This window comes from Panthera onca, chromosome B2 (assembly GCF_046562875.1).
Source record: "Panthera onca isolate mPanOnc1 chromosome B2, mPanOnc1 haplotype 2, whole genome shotgun sequence".
Lineage (NCBI taxonomy): Eukaryota > Metazoa > Chordata > Mammalia > Carnivora > Felidae > Panthera > Panthera onca.
This window is the reverse complement of record NC_138343.1, coordinates 133,402,356-133,419,702: the sequence shown is the minus strand read 5'-3', so window position 1 is coordinate 133,419,702 and position 17,347 is coordinate 133,402,356. Positions and strand designations below refer to the sequence as shown.

Here is a 17,347-nt window from a genome sequence, read left to right as displayed (position 1 = left end):
AGAAGTAATTGCGGGGGCTGGGGAGCAGGGACCTACACCCACAGGTACAGCTGGAGAGGCAACAGAAGGAGAAGAGGCCTAGCCACGGGTTCCAGTGCTACAGAGAAGGACCAGAGGGCCTCTGAAATCCCTCCTGCCCCCGAAAGTGTAGGATTAAATGGCAAATGGGGTTTCGAATCCTCTAAAAAGCATTAAGGTCAAATCAGTTCATCTTGATGTTTGAAAAATTAATTTACTGTTCAAGAATGACAGCATTCAAGTATGACGACTTTTTCTCCAGCTAGGCTTGCAAAATCGAGTTAATTTACACCAAAATAATTGCCAAAAAGGGTGAGAAAGTGAATGAAATAATAAAACAACAAATGAACTGGAAGAAAATACACAGGCTATGTACTTGATGTCAGGATGTAAGGCCTTTCTAAACATAAAAGCAAAGAAAAAAATAATAAATGGAAGACGGTTAATTAGTGCACAGGAAAAATAAAAGATACCGATTTTAAAAAACTACAGGGCGGGGCTCAATTGGTTAAGTGTACAACTTCAGCTCAGGTCATGATCTCATGGTTCATGAGTTCGAGCCCCATGTTGGGCTCTGTGCTTATAGCTCGGAGCCTGGAGCCTGCTTCGGATTCTGTGTCTTCTCTCTCTCTTTCTCTTGCTCTCTCTCTCTCTCTCTCTCTCTGTCTGTCTCCCTCTGTCCCTCCTGCTTGTGCTCGCTTTCTCTCTCAAAATAAATCAACAACTTTAAAAATAATAATAATAAAAACTACAGGGCAAAGAAAAGCCAGGAGATTATTACAAATGAACTCTTACAAATGATAAGAGAAAGGAGAACACATAGAAAAAATGGGGAAGGGTAAAACTGTCATTCCCCAAAGAAGAAACATGCCTCATAAACACAGTCAAATTGTTCGGAGTCACTAATATGCAAGCAAATGGGAATTACAGGCTTAAGAAGATCACTTCTCACCAATCGAACGCATGAAGAGTTTTATAATATTATAGCCAGTGCTTATAAGAGCATAAGCACAACAGGTTGCAGACTGCTGCTGAAATACACCTGTCCTAAGAGCATGCACTTTCATCCAGCAGTTCCAAGCCTAAGAATTCATCCCAGGGAAGGAGACAAGAGTACAAAAGCTGAACGATGTTCATCATAGCTGTACCTAGAAGCTTGAAAAACAGGAAAGAGGCTACCTATGAAACAGGCCCTACTAACGGGACCACGGCACACTCACAAGATACTCTGCCACCATGAAAACCGACATTGTAGAAAAAGGTTTGAAGAGGTAGGGCTTCCGGGATACCACACAGGGGAGGAAGACGTGACCAAACCAAAGCAGTCGTGAGTAAAGCAATTCGTGTGCCTTTTGTTTTCCTCTTTGTGCTTCTATATTTTCCAGTTTCCTACAATGAGCACATATTCATGGTTTTAAATATTTCTTTAAAATGTGTGTTTTTAAAGCATTACACCAAGTCATTCTCATTATTTGCTCTATTTGCATCCAATTATTTGCCCTGGCCATAAAAAACAAAACAAAACAAACAACAACAACAAAAAAAAACAATTCCACCAGGAATATTTGGATAAGAGGGGCACTTGGCAATGAATTCTGATACTATGCCTCAACATCAGAATTTAAAACGGTGCAAGAATCTGCCAACAACTATTTGAGGAAACTTCATACCCAGGACCAGTTGCTTCCTTTCTGATGCTTATTAATGAACTTGACATGAGGTCAAAATCTGTGCGGTCACAAATCTCCAAACAGCCTATGCTTCAATACTGTGTATAACAGAGATTAAAAGAAAAGAAAAAAAAAAAAGGCATTTTAAATTTGAATCATGCAAATGTGTGATTCTCCCTTAAGAAACACCTCGTGTTCTTAAAATTCGAACAATCAAATGGGTGAATGAAAATTCAATTTAAAAGAATGCCATGAAACATTTCAATGCACCAATATTTGGTGGGCGGGGCTATACCTTGACTCATGGGTCTGTTTACAAGTATCGATTATTTCCTACGAAGGATACAGTGTAGACCCTGCTCCTCAAAGTGTGATCCTCTAAGCAGAGTGCTGGTGATACCCGGGAGCTTGTTGGGAGCGCAGGATCCCTGGCCCCACCTGAGACCCACACTATACCAGAATCTAGAGTTGAACGAATCCCCAGGTGATATGAATGCCATTAAAGTTTGAGAAGAGCTGCTCTAAGAAGTCAAAAGCTGAAGTGTTATGTCACAACCAAATAAAAGATTTAAGTGAAGTGAAGCACCCCTGAACAGCCCCTGGAAGAAGACCTCATACACACACCAAACCGCAGCGCCCTGCATCTGCTACGGCGGTTCCCCACCCTGGCCGCAAACCAAAATTACCTGGGAGCTTTTAACACGCACAGGTGCCCAAGCCCCACCCGGACCCAATGAATGAAAATCAGCATTTTCCAAAGCCCTCCGGGTAATTCTATCGTGCAGCCAGACTTGAGAGTTTGAGACTGGCATAGACAGACCCTTAACCAAAGAGATCGCCAGCCTCACCACAGCCAGGCACAAATAACCCCTGCTTCTACTCTCTTCCGGTAGCTTCTAACAGGCCCCTGTTTATCACTCCCTACGCTGATCCTCAGCCGTTCTCTGCCCCTACAGCCCCGTGAGTGCAGTGTTATTGGTCACATTATCTCCAGCACCTGGCACTTCGCTGGAGTTGGATGAACATTTGTTGAAGGAATGAGATAGAAGCAAGAGAGGGCAACTGCCAAGCTGAATGTGAAGGAGGGTGGGCAGGCAGAAGCAATCGGAAAACACATGTTCTTTGATCCTCTTAAGGCTCATCGATGTGAAACTCCCATGAAGTGTAAGCCTTGTGGGCAAGACTTACTCTAAAATTAACAAAAGATCACCTATCATTCCAACGACGTGGCCGGGGTAAAAATTCTGCACAAAGGGGACTGTGTTTTCAAACAGCAATGCATCATGCCGTGAAAGAAATGCAACACTAAAACAGAAGCCCTCTTGGTAACCCAAGTATGTGTGTGTGTGTGTGTGTGTGTGTGTGTGTGTAATGTTTATTTATTTTTGAGAGAGAGACAGAGACAGAGCATGAGCGGGGAATGGGCAGAGAGAGAGGGAGACACAGAATCCGAAGCAGGCTCCAGGCTCTGAGCTGTCAGCACAGAGCTCGAGGCGGGGCTCGAACCCACGAACCGGGAGATCATGACCTGAGCTGAAGTCGGTCACTTAACTAAGTCACCCAGGCACCCACCCAAACGTGTTTTAGTATGTTCTCCCTCCAAGCTAGGGCAGCACACATATTGACATGCTACCCACACTCTCTATGCCCAAGTTCAGGTCGGAAAGACCGGCACCTCCATAACTGTGTGCATCCCACAACCCAGGCACAGAGAGGGAACTTACACACCCCTCCCCGGCCATAAGGAACAGGACAGCAAGGCACAAGAATGCTTGAATAAAGTATTTTCCAAAAGCACTGGAGAAGTCTGTGATCAAACTGCAAGCTTATGAGACTCCAGCATTATCGCGAAATGCTAACTCTAGATATCCTCTGCCCCAGGGTAAAGGGCAATAAAGAGAGGTTTTGGATGCTGACAAACACTTCCCTCTCCCTCCCTTCGATTTCTGGGAACCTCTTCATCTCACAGCATGACTAGGAGAACATAACCACAAATACTTCAGACTCCAAAAGGCCTCGGATCTCTGCTGGGCAAGCAAACAAGAGCAGCCTTTGGAATTGGGAAAAGCACGAGCAAAGAAAATAATACGGCCTCACTCCTGTCATCTGGTGAAGCAAAATAAAGACGCCGCGCCATTTGGTTTTTATATCTGTGTGGCTTTCCAGAACGCTTTGCTCCATTTTCACGTCCGTGTCCTGGGCAGATCTTGGGAGCGGGGCTCCTGCGGAACTGGAGAGTGCACGACGCGTCTCGGGAGTAACCAATGTTCACCTCACAACTGCTGCATCTGGCATCCTACTCGGAGGTGAGGCCAACACTCTCCCCTGGCAGGTCTCCGGCACAGGCCCTCCTCAGCTGACCCGCTCAGAAAGGACCACACCGCGGCCCCCAGGCCAGTCTGGCAAGACAGGAGACACGAGCGTCCCCACACCCCGGTCACGCAGACACCTCACCTCCCCGCTCGGCCCTGCCCCAACGTCTCTGCCAACCGGCACTTTCTGTTTCCTTCCCCACCCTGGTAAAAATAACTTCCTCTTCGGGTGTCTAAATCTGTATGTGATTTTACACACATTCGCTGGCACATCGCTGGATGAATTCTGACACTAAAGCAGAATGAAATCGCAAGAAATCTGCAGTCACATTTCCGTAGAACTCCATCCAGATGAGTCAGTTCCACTTGTTTTCCCAGATATTGAGAAAATACTTCCAGGCAAGGTGCTGCATCCTAAGCGCGGCATCAGTTCCTTCTGCCCTCTGCTTCTTACGGACTCAGCAAAGCCACGGAGAGGCAGGGCGCAGGGCGCGGGCGCTGCTGTGTGTTAACTGTGTGCGGTTCGCTGGCTGCAGTTCTGAGTGGGGAGAAGGGCGTCTCAGTGAGCAGACCACCCAGCACAGATGTGGCATCAAGACCCCAGCGAGACTTCCTCATTCAGGGCCCGAGTCGGGGCTCCCGAGAGCGCCTGCCGGATCCACTCACCTGTCATAAGGACAGAACGGTGGAGGATGTGTCAGTCGTTCTCAAAAGAGCACAGGTTGGAAGAGAGATGCTTCTGATCGTGACTCCTCTCTGCAAAGCAGGCTCACAGATGGAGGGAACCGGAAGCTTCCTCAGTTCTACGGGCCAGCGAAGGGCCACAGAGGCAAAGGGGTGAAGGTGCTTAAGAGAGTGAAGATCATTGAGTCTTCTCGAATTGCTTACTGGCCAGTTGTGTCTCCTCTCCTACAAGCTGCCTGCTTATATTCTTTGCCCATTTATCTCACAAAGTGTTTCTCTTCTTTATTGATTCATTGACCACTTAAAGACTGCATATTCGTCTCGTTTCCTAGAGAAGCATCTGTCCCCAGTCTGGGTCTTTTGCCTTGCTTACGGGGTGCCATTGTTCCGAAGGTTCTACTTGTACAGTCGTTTTCTTCCCTTTGCTATTTGTGCTTTCTGTGCTGAAGATGACTTCAGATGACGAGCTAAAATAGAGTAGACATCTATTTTTCTGGACAATATTCACGTGGGGAGGGGGTAAGACAATCATCTTCCTATCTTCAGTCCTCTGAAAGATGATGCAGTTCAATGGACTATTCTGTGTAGCTCCCAGAAGAACTAGCAGAGGCAGAGTGAAGCTACCCGGAAGTAGCTCATCATACGGCAAACCACTCCCTCAGTCACTGGAGCTGTCCACAGGGCAACGGGACGTCCAGCGGCAGGGAGCCGGGCAGAGCTGAGAGTCTCCTTTGAACAACACAGCTTCTTATTCCTATATGTCTTCCTTCTTTCTTCCTATCGCATTGTTAGATTTTGAATTCTGGAAAGACATATCTTAGTCTGCTTCCTCTCTCTCTCTCTCTCTCTCTCTCTCTCTCTCTCTCTGCCTTCCTAGGGATATTCTGCTTCCCGTAGTTTCTGGAGCAAGATTCTCCCACTATTGCCCGGATAGGCTGTGGCAAACTGATGATGATGGAGAAACACGCTGCCAATTTTAATGAAGACAAAACAACAAACGAACGAAACAAAACCAAAAAGACTATGATGCAGATTTTGGAAATAATGGTCAAACAAGTTTTTGTGCATTCTACTTGCCTTAGTCACTTGACTTTTACAATCTTTTAAATAAGCATTTGGTACCGAAGGAAATAGCCTTATAATTTCAGTTGCTAGAGTGAAAGGACTTTCTTATCTCTTTCACAAGATTTTAAGAGTAGACAGGCCCGTAGAAAACACCAAATGCAGTGATTCTAAAGAGAAAAGCAGCAGCATCTCCTGGGGCTACATGTAAAAATCACCTAGAGAATCTCTTTGAAGAACCCCAAATCCACCCCATTGTCCCAGTCCCGGCCACTGGGACACAGTCCCAGACAAACCATCAAGGCAATATGGACACACTGCTGACGATGGGGGTCGTATGAAAGAAAAACAATGGAGAATCATGGACCTAATCAAACGTCTTCATTTTAGAGGTGAGGAAACCTAAGCCTAGGAGGTTCATGTGACTTAAGAGCACCGACCACCGAACTATTTGGGGGACCCTTCCAGAACCAGGTCCCATATCCCTCCCAGCAACCTGCATGGCTTTGCCACTGCTTATTCAGCACAAAGGCATTCACGTCAAACAGCCCTCGTGTCAGAGCAGGAAGCTCTGCGCTGGAACTGCAAGGTCATGGCTTTTCCAAACAAAATTTAACTTTCTATTCAACGATGTGAATTCGCATTTGCTTTCAACTTCTCAAGGAACTGGGTGACCAGCTATGGCAGAGAGTAATGGCCTGTGGCTCTCACGTGCCCCGGCGCCCACCCAAGGCTGGGAAGGTCCTGACAACATGAAGAAGCAGAGAGGATGGAAAACAGAGGCAAGTTCACCTGCCTCTGGGCAAAGGCATTGTCCATGACTTGGGTTCACCACTCTGGCCGTGACTTCCAGTAGAAGACAAGTAGGAACCGGAGAAAAGCAAGTGACCGTACCGCTGGGCATGGTGGTTCCATCTCTCATGGGAGAAGCCCTCCTACCTGTCACAGTGTGTGCCTGGCATTCTGATTGTCTGAAAGGGCGTAGCTACAGGCCACTAGTGCCATTCTCAAAGAGCAGGCCATCCCAGACAGTCGGCTCCACCATGCGCCCCCCACAAAACTGTTCTTATTTTGCGAATGCGGGGGAGAAAGCATGGATAAATTCAAAATAGAGGAAAGCACACCGTGCCTAGAATGTGTTCTTTCAAGACTGTGTCTAGGAAGCAAGCAGAAGGAAGAAACTGGAAGGTTCCTGTGTGTCTAATTAACAGGGCAAGTGACTAGACCTTGCCAGCCGTTGACGAGCCCCCACGAATCGGAGGGTGAGGGTGACAAGATGAGGGTGACAAGATGAGCCACAGGAATACTAGTTTAATACTTTCGTGTTTCCTGGTTAGACTGCTGCTTTCAACTGGAAACCAAGCCAGGGATGAGTCTACATGTATCACCAGCATGGGTGTTGGTACAAGCGTGCGTCCCCAAGAATGTAGGTTTTCCTGCCAGAAGAGAGGGGACTCTGAGAGAAGCGAAGAACAAAGTGATAAAGTTGACATTTGTTGAATTCAAATGCCAGGCCGTGGGTCAGGTAAGTATCCTATAAAACAGCACTTATCAATCCCGTCATACGGATCAAAACACCTGAGGTTCAGAGAAGTTAAGAAAATTGCCCAGCTGGTGAGTCGCACTGGGATTTACATCAAAATCTCTCTCTAGGGGGTGCCTGGGTGGCTCAGTCGGTTGAGCGTCCACTTTCGGCTCAGGTTATGATCTCGTGGTTTGTGGATTTGAGCCCCGCATCGGCTCTGTGCTGACAGCTCAGAGCCCGGAGACTGCTTCAGATTCTGTGTCTCCCTCTGTCTCTGCCCCTCCCCTGCTCATGCTCAGTCTCTCTCTGTCTCTCAAAGATAAGTAAAAAAAATTATGAAAAAAAAAATCTCTGCTCTAAAACCTATATTCTTTCTAATGTCTGATGCTTCTGGCTCACAAGCCTTCCATGAATATTTGCTGAATGACTGAACAAAAGAATTTGTATGTTTCAGAATACTTCCATTTTTATTTTCATCAAGACTGTGAAACTCATACTCACTGAGCTAGGAAAAAAAAAAAAAATCAATGATGTTTCCAGAAATGCAATACGGCTAAATGTAAATAATTACTTAAATCACCCATCAATGAGTGAATGAAGAGTTGCTTAACCAAAGCCATGACTTCAAGGTTATTCAATACCTTTCATCAAACAAGGGTCAATGGGTTTGTGCACTGAGCCCTGATTTTATAGTTTCTCATTTTGCCATTCTAGGTTAAAATCCATTTGCTCACAATTTCAAAAACCACATCATCTTTTGGTCTCATCTCCTTAAAGACAAAAAGTCATGCTTGAAACGTACTAGCTAATTTAACACAAATCGCTGTGTAAGGAAAAGACACCAGCTTAGGGAGAGAAATAAACTATCTGCAGACTCCCAAAGCAACTGGTCGGGGTTCAGGAAAATGACAAGAAACAAAAAGTCTGCATTCTAGTTATATGCAGTCAAAGCTCTAGATTGATCTCAGGTGTTCTTAAGAGGTGAACAATTATCCCCATGCATGGAGGAAATCTTTACAGAACTATATGTCATAGTGGTTTTAACATCTTTGCTTGGAACATATGCTTCAAACAGCCAGGAAGAGACAGGCTGTAGACATCACCTGAGCTTAAGTCTTTCCTGGCACCCTTCCCCATGTTCTCTACTTAAAATAGAGACCAAACAACGCAGGATTTGGAACCCTAGTGAAGAACATTCTGCTTAGCAAATATATTGAATCAACAGATAGTTACTGAGGGCCTGTGCAGGAGGCACAGGAGAGGTGTCAAAGTAGAGATGGAGATTACTGAATAAGCTTCCTCCTTTCAAGGAGCTTGCCCATGAACTATCACAATACAAGGCAGAATGTCACAACTTCAGACGTGATCATGAAATAATTACAGGAGTTCGGAGATCATCACTGGAATCTGAGCTTCCTAAACCACCAGCAGAGAGGCAATAGCAGAGGCAAAGTCACATCATGAGACCAGAAAAATGAGTCAGTGGCTATCTTTGGGAAATTACAGACAACTAACAGAAACCCTGAGACAGACCAGGAGGTATAAGCATACCCTCAACAGTAAGCAGCTATCTGGCTCCCCTGTGATTTTCAGTATGTGAGTGTTACAAATTATTCAAATTGAGCCTCTACCAAGCAGCATGGAACTGACTGCATCTATCTTAAAGCTTCTCATTTTGAGAACACCTATTTTTCAAACATACCCAAAGTGTCTAACACTCTTACAAAACCAAGTAATATTTCTTTCTAAAGCCTGCAAGTTAATTTACCAAAGAGAAACAATTCTAGGAATTGTAAATTCTAGGAATTTAGTAAATTCCTATGTGTTTGTCTTGTATGTTACACCACAACATGAATAACAACCAAATTGCACGTGAATTCTAATTTTATGAGAATTCTTAAGATCTCCTTGGTATCCTGGTAGTAAATACCTTGTATAAGGAACATGATGTACCCAAATGTTTTCCCCTGCTGAGCTCATCAGTTCCATTCCAGTGAGCAAATACAAGACAGATACTCACATCCACTGTACTATAATCTGCTGTTCAAAACTGGCTTCACTTACATGTCACATATGAGTCACAGCAATCTCTTCAGACATCCGTAATATGGGTAAATGCTGGCTATCCAAGAATTTACATACGTGAGAACTAAATGCAGACAACCAAAGGGATTCCTATTCAAAGTAATCCATACCTCATCACTGCAAACAAGACCCCCAGGATTCTTTTGAAGAGATCCTTGCTTCCGTTCACTGTTAGGAATGTATTTAGATTTCATTCTATACGCGGACACTGTAATTAGCACTTTGAAAGTGACTAAAAATGAAACTTTCTTGCTCCTTGAGAAGGTGCACACCTGTTACACAGAGAACAATACGCCACAGTATTGTTTCAGCCAGTACCACCTTTTGCAACTTCAAAACAAATAGCAAAATCATACATCTGATAAGGGTCTAGATTCCAGAATACGTAAAGAACTCTTAAAGCCCCAAAACAAAAACACAACCAAGTTCAAAAATGTGTAGAGGATGTGAAGAGACATTTTTTTCCAAAGAAGCCACACGAATGGCCAACCAGCTCACGAAAAGATGCTCGTCGTCACTAATCATTAGGGAAATGCAAAGCAAAACCACAATAAAATACACTTCGCATGCACTAGGATGCCTACAATCAAAATAATGGAAAGGAACAAGTGTTGGTGAGGATGTAGAGAAACTGGAACTCTCGTACATTGCTGGCGGGGATGGCCGCCGGTGCAGCCACTGTGCAAAACAGCTTGGCAGTTCTGTAATAAGTTAAACATAGAATTACCATATGACCCAGCAGTCTGCTTCTGAGTACGTACCCAAAGGAACAGCAAGTAGGTATTAAAACAGAGACGGCACGCAAAAGTTCGTAGAAGCGCTATGCACAACAGCCGCAAGATAGAAACAACCCCAACGTCCATCAACACCTGAATGAATAAACAAAATGTGCTATATCCACTGGCATATTATTCAGCCATAAAAAGGAAGGGAGCATGATGCATGCTACAACGTGAATGAGTCATGAAAACAATATGCCAAATGAAAGAAGCCAATCACAAAAGACCACGTATTATATGGCTCATTTCTAGGAGATGTCCGGAACAGGCAAATCTACAGAGACAGAATGTAGATTACTGGTGACTTAGGGCTGAGGAGATGGCGGAGGGAGGGGACATCCAAAGGGTATATAGGGTTTCTCTTTGTGCTCTAAAATCAACTAGAATAATGGCTGTATTTGTCTATGAATATACTGAAAACTACGAAACTACTAAACACTTTAAATGTGTAGCCCGTATGGTTTCTGAATTATATCTCGATAAAGCTGTTTTAAAAACTTAATAGCAATAGTGAAAGGTGCTTCATTTGGAATTTTCTTGCCCAACAGTTGCTACGGTTTTTTGATTTTTGCAAATCAGAGTTTTGGGTGAAACAGTAGTGTTTGTGTCCCCAGGTCTAATAAATAAAACGGTTTATGGCCATCACTGCTTAAAGTTGAGTTTCTCTACATAAAAATCAATACAGGTAAGACGAAATTTCCCTGCGGTCAAGTGTTCCCATCTTTCAAAAACAAAAACAAAACCCAAAAGAGCAAATGATAACTCGTAACAATTCAAGCGGCCAGGATCTGTCAGATAAGATGCCTTTTCACTGTCCATCACTGCTCCCCTTCAGGACAGCTGCAAGGCAAGAGACAGTGTCTGCGCCTAGAGCTTCCTCGGGGGAAGCAAAAGATACTATCTCTTTCGGGACCCAAACAGCTTGACCACTTTCATTCTGGCTTCTCAAATACAAAGCCAACTAGTGTTTTAAACCTGGGTTGATGACAGGGAATTTAAGGAAAGACAGTATCCAGATAATACATATTTATATGTGCTTTCAAACAATTCATACTGGGACCAGTCTACAGCAAAAATAGTTTACAAAGCAGGATGCTTTTCACCATTCATGTGCTGTGTTTACTGACCAGTCTGCCATTAATGAATTCCATTTTCTGTCCTTCTTCTAATACAGTGCTACTGTGTCCCCAACCAACCCCATAAAACACATTTGCAGCTATGAACAAGAATGCCATTTTGTTTTTTTGTCAACAATTTCTATTGATAACATTATATCCAATGCATTCATTTCCTAGATTGCTGTCTGGGGCCCAAACTATATTTATTTTTATTTATTTATTTTTTAATTTTTTTTTTAACGTTTATTTATTTTTGAGACAGAGAGAGACAGAGCATGAACGGGGGAGGGGCAGAGAGAGAGGGAGACACAGAATTGGAAGCAGGCTCCAGGCTCTGAGCCATCAGCCCAGAGCCCGACGCGGGGCTTGAACTCACAGACCGTGAGATCGTGACCTGAGCTGAAGTCGGACGCTTAACCGACTGAGCCACCCATGCGCCCCCCAAAGTATATTTAAACCATGCTTGATGTGCAGAAGACAAATTAAATTTGACTTGTAAGGTTTAAAGAAATGATTTTGTAACGGATCAGGACCTCTATTTTGACATTTTCCTTTAAATTCATTTAAACTTAGAGAATTTCAAATGCAACACAGTTCCATCTTTTTCTCTGTCGTCTTTTGACTTGAAATTGCCATCCTCGTATATAATATATATAAAGATTGGCAACTCTGGAAACTGAAATAGAAGTGGTACATCTCCAGTTAAAGTAGTACAATGTAAAAATGGAAAGGAAAGCATGTCAATTTGAGATCGACCCAACAAATTTAGTTCCCATAAAGGCTAAATCACATATCCAAGGCTTGATGATAAATCATTAGAGTTTGCCAGTTGTAGAAGATCTGTAGTAAGCCATCTGGCTTATACAGTTTACATCAGTGTAACGAGTGTTATCCCAAGGTTCTGATATTTCCACAGCTCATAAGTAATGAGGCTACTGGCAGAGGCTGTATCATAACCTAATTTCTGGGGGGGGAGGGGGGGAAGATCTTATGTGATTTTTATTTGTTTTCCATAGCAAATCAAAGTCTGAATGCTGCTTCAAAACACAAAAATGCATTTCACTGAATTGGAAGGACTATGGTAGCCAAGTTTAGGCACAGCCTTTGCTAAATACATCCATTTACCCCACTGTATGCTCGTGTTCTCCCTCTACCCATTTCAACAAAGAAAATACCAAGGCCACAGTTATTCCTGCATGATCCACCCCCCTAACTTACTTTCCTTTTTGCAAATGTGTTGCAGCAGAAAGTACCTTTCAGGAGAACATACTCTGCCCGTTCCCAAAACAGACCAGAAAGAACTGTTCCACTGGCTTCTGTGGGAAGAGAAAGCATCATCGCTGCCTCCTTTCCCTTTCTTCCCCCACTATTCCTTCTGGTTACCAGCTCCGCCCCATTCCATCCATCTCCTAACCTCAGAGAGTCTAAAGCCAGCTGGAGCTGCGGCTGTTGGCTGGTCTTTCCCTTGAAACAATGAGGCTTAAGCGGCAAAGCAGATGCATTTTTCAAAGTCGAAATGTAAAAGATGAAACCACGCACATCACCTTTAAAATACTCGGTAAATCTCCTCTCTTTCATCTCCTGTCTTTCGCTCAACTATATAGGAGGCTTTCTGAAAGTAGAGCTGTATTCCGGAACGATGGTTCTCGAACTTCAGCCTGCATCAGAGTCACCTGGAAGACTTGCTAAAGTACAGAGCGCTGGGCCCTCCGCCCAGACTCTTTCATTCAATTGGTCCGGAATGAGCCCTGAGCAGCTGCATTTGTAACAAGGTTCCAGGTGATGCCGATGCTGCAGATCCGGGGCCACACACGCAAAGCTACTAGCGTGGACAAAGAACAAATCGCTAAAGGAAGGCAAAAGATCGGGGATTTAAGATTCTAATTCCCATCACCTCCAGTTGTGTGGCTCTGCGAAAGCTGAGTTCCGTGGCACACGGGGATTAACACGGGAAGGTGGAGCTAAGAGCAGACCAGCTGCTTGACTTACTTCCCTTCTCTGCTGGCCCCTGAAGATGTTCAGAACAAAAGTAGCAAGAAAAGGAAAGCGAAATTACGCAAATAAGTATGACTGTGTTCAGCCAGTCTGCTCTTGAGATCTGCACTTGCCTCCTGGCTGACTGGAGAGCTGCGCAGTGGGCGCCCGAACCAGACGGAGTTGGGTTCAGGTCTGGCCTACGGGCTGTGCGTCCTTCGGCCAGTCAGTGAATCTGTGTTCTCATCTCTGCCACATCAAAAATGGGAATAACAACTGAACCCACCTGTAGCATTGCTATGTGCATACAATTTCATCCTGCATGTGCACTGACGGGACCAGACACAATCAATGTTAGCTTTGATCGTGAATGGTCGCATCTCCTGGCTCTACTGTGAGAACATCCAATATGTTCAATGTTGTCAGACCTATTCGAGACGGTAGGTTCAGTTATTAATGCCAATAAATAGCAAGTGGAGACTCTGTGTCAGATGTATAATGGCACACAAGTATATTAAAATAACACCCTGACAACAATTTTTGCTAAAATGTTATTCTGATTTGGAACAGTTTCACTTTATCTGGACTTATATTTCAGGAAAACACTGGCCTCCAAAATTGGCTAACTCAGGAAATTGAGAGGGTATGTTGACTAACCACAAATTTTGTTTTGACAGACACTAGAATAGTAGAACAGACGAAACAAGGGGAAAGTATTCTGCAGATACCTTGGCCTTATATTATTAAGGGTATATTTTAGACCCTCTTAAAGACCACAAGCCCACTCTTCCCCAAAGTCATTATATTTATGCAACAAAACAACAGGGAACAAATTTGGCCAAGGTATCCTATTTTCAGTTTACAGAAGTGATGTCATTTTTTTTTTACCCCATCATGTCAGTCAGAAACTTCCTGATGAGTTACTAACAGCAGCGATGTTCAACCGATCAGTCCTTCCCAGTTCCAGAGTGAAGTCACCCTTCTACCAACGGAGCCCCCAAATTTATCAGGCCTCATCTTTTGAAATATATGATGAAAGCATTCAATTCTGGACACAACACACTTTGGGCTCAATTTTTAAAAGGTTAACGTGCCAGACGTCACAGTTTCTTGATTTTACCCCCCGGGGTCGCCTCTGTTCTTTCCTCCTCCCCGGTTTTCCTGTCCCCAAGAAGGGTATCAGAACCACAACATCTCAGGAGCTGGATGGAGGTCTGAGCTACAACCTAGTGCAGCCCGGAACTCTATTAATGAAAAACCTGAGGCCCATGAAGTTTGAGCGCCCTCCCTAAAGCCAACTGCTTTGAGGGCACTAGACACAGATGTCTTCCTTCTCCATGCACTGTATTTTCCCTGCCTCACTGGCCTCCACATTTTGCTTGAAGGGAATTTCAACAAAGTATTCGTTATCAGATTTTACAGACCCCTAAGCTTCAAAACCACTTCCCAGTGCCAGTTAACAGGGATTATGGTTGATGGTTTAAAAGAAAAAAAACGGGGGCGCCTGGGTGGCTTGGTCGGTTAAGTGTCCGACTTCGGCTCAGGTCATGATCTCACGGTCCGTGAGTTCGAGCCCCGCGTCGGGCTCTGTGCTGACAGCTCAGAGCCTGGAGCCTGTTTCCGATTCTGTGTCTCCCTCTCTCTCTGCCCCTCCCCTGTTCATGCTCTGTCTCTCTCTGTCTCAAAAATAAATAAACGTTAAAAAAAAAAAAAGAGAGAAAGAAAGAAAAAGTTACCTTCGTAGCACTAGCAGGTGTCTGAGACCCTGTGAAGTCTCCATGAGACTCCAAAATGCAGAACTCAGGGAAAAAAAGATTTGACTCCCTAATAAAAGTGCGTTATTACCCCCAATCTTCTAAGAAGCCTGATGCTGAGGATTGTTATTTGCAAATCTGCTCGGACAATGTTTTCCTTTAATCTTCCCTAAAGCATCTTACAAAACAAGAGTTCTCCCAAGTTTCTACCGAAACAGGAGCGTACCTTTTAAAATCTGAGCTTCTCTGCGTGGAAAGGGCATGCTTGTTATCTGCGTTTCTATTTCAAAACGCTTCAACCCATCTGTCACTTTGCTGAGGTGGTTCCTGTCCTTCGAAAACGGCCTGCTATCCAGACCTGTGGCTTCCGCGACTCAGGGACTCTTGAGGGAAGTGTGGAGGCTTCCAGCCCCCTGGAGTCTTTGGCCCGATACGGCCCAGCGCTCCAGAGGCTTCCCTTTGCGCACCCGCTCGCGCCAGGCAGATGCCGGAGGTTGGCCGGGTGGCTCAGGTTCATCACCTCGGACGCGGGCAGGGAGCTGGCGCCTCCCCAGCCTCTCCCCCCGCCCCCGCAAAAGCTCTCCGGGCCGCGCGGGCAGGGGCGGGGGGTGGAGATTCGGCCCCTCCCGGACCGGGGCGCGCGCCAGCCGCGGAGCCGGGACCCGGGCGTGCGCTCGCGCGGCTCTGGCACCGCTCTCCCCGCGCCCGCACCGAGCGGCGGGTCACGCCCTCTCTCTGCGGCCGCTCTCTCCTCTCGCCGCACAACCCTTTCCTCACCTCTGCTAAAAACGGGCGGCCTCGCTCCTAAGACACGGAGCGCAAGGCAACCCCCCCCCCCCCCAAAAAAAAGTTCTGACTTGAGACGCACGCAGCGCAGAAGAGACTCGGGTCACAGCAGGCGACACTGCCGGCCAGGCTGACCCGGGGCCCTCGAACAGCCCCGGATCCCCGGACGCAGCCCCTCCCCGCGTCCCCCTCGCCTCCGCCGAAGGACAAGCCAGCCCAGGGTCAGCACGGGGGCCCGAAAACTGCCCCTGGGTCACGGAGGCCGGCGGGCAGGAGAGGGACTCGCGGGGCAGAACTGGCAGAACCGAGCGGGGAGGGGAGCTAACTCCACCCCCCACACGACCCCGGAGTGCTCACGAGACAGGACTACGGTCACCGACAATGCCACGGGGTGGGGGGAGGGGGACTGTCCCTTCCCCTCGCCGCTCCCCACACCTCCAGGCCACAAAACACACACTCGTACACACCCACAAACACACACGCCCGCACTCCGCCCCGGACCCGGGGACAGAGGCGGGGAAGGTATGCGGCGCCCCGCCCGGGGTACCTGCCCGGCCCGCCGCCTCCGGGCGGACGGACGGACGGCCGCACGCACGGACGCGCGGGAGGGAGCCGGCACCCGGACGTCCCACCTGGGGAGCCTCGGGGCGCCGGCGGGCGGTCGCAACGCCACAAGTCCCCGGCGCGCCCCTGCCCCCTCCCCCCCTCCCCCGCACAAGTTCGCGCGGCCGCCGCCGCCCTCGCCCGGCCCCCCTTCCTTACCCAAATACTGCCGCAGGTCGAGCAGGAAGCGAGGGGGTCCCCCGCTGAGCTGATAGAAGAGGGAGCCCAGGCAGAAGACCAGCAGGGTGGCCATGCAGAAGCCGTAGTCCCGGAGCGAGAAGCGCAGGAAAGGCAGCAGGGGGACCCGGCGCTTCCAGCTGCCCAGGCCCGGAGGGGCGCCCCCCAGAGGGGTCCCATGGGGCCAGGGATCCGCGCCGCCGCCGGGATGCTGCTGCTTCTTCTTCATCGCCTGCTCCGCCGCCTCGCACAGCCTGCCCGTGCCAGGAAAAGGTCACCCATCCGCCTGCGAGGAGGAGAGCCCGGCCGGCCGGCTGCACATGGGCAGGGCCGCGCCGAGGGCAGCCCGGGTGGGGGCGGGGAGGGGCCGAAGTTGCCGGGCTCAGGAGACTTTCCTCGGCATGGTCCCCGCCGCCGCGGCCCGAGCGGCCGAGGTGCCCGGCCCCGGCTCGGCCCGCGCCCGCGCCCGCTAGCGCCCCCGCGCCCCGCGCCCCGCCGCGCCTCGGGCTCGCTCGCGGCCGCCGGGGCTCGCCTCCAGCGCCAGCGTGGACCCCCCGGCTTTGTGTCTGTCGGTCTCGGTGTGTTTTGTCCCTGTTCAGACTCCTCTAAAAGACGGCAGGGAGGAACGGGAGGCGGACACCGTCGCCTCGCTCCACCTCCTTGACAGGGGTTTTCCTTCTTCTCCTCCCCTTTCCCTCTCCGGCTCTCCGCGGCCCTCTCTCCTCCTTCTTCCCTCCCTCTCGGCGCTCGGGTCTCCGGGTTTCTCTCGGGTGTCACGTTACTGCCTCTGACCGGGGAGC

The 17,347-nt window shown here is 47.6% G+C and overlaps 1 protein-coding gene across 5 annotated transcripts in view; it reads right to left on the bottom strand.

The window, feature by feature from the left end:
* Nucleotides 1-17,307, bottom strand: part of UST (uronyl 2-sulfotransferase) — a 314,759-nt gene extending 297,452 nt beyond the window's left edge. For 4 of the 5 annotated variants that reach the window (XM_078447445.2, XM_078447442.2, XM_078447444.2 and 1 more), the window contains exon 1: nucleotides 16,530-17,307. In XM_078447445.2, the coding sequence (XP_078303571.1) occupies nucleotides 16,530-16,776 (247 nt within the window). In that variant the 5' untranslated portion in view covers nucleotides 16,777-17,307. Of the gene's footprint in view, nucleotides 1-15,207; nucleotides 15,773-16,529 lie in introns of those variants that run through there. The other variant, XM_078447446.2, reaches the window with a different exon arrangement.
* Between the last annotated feature and the right edge of the window lie 40 nt (nucleotides 17,308-17,347).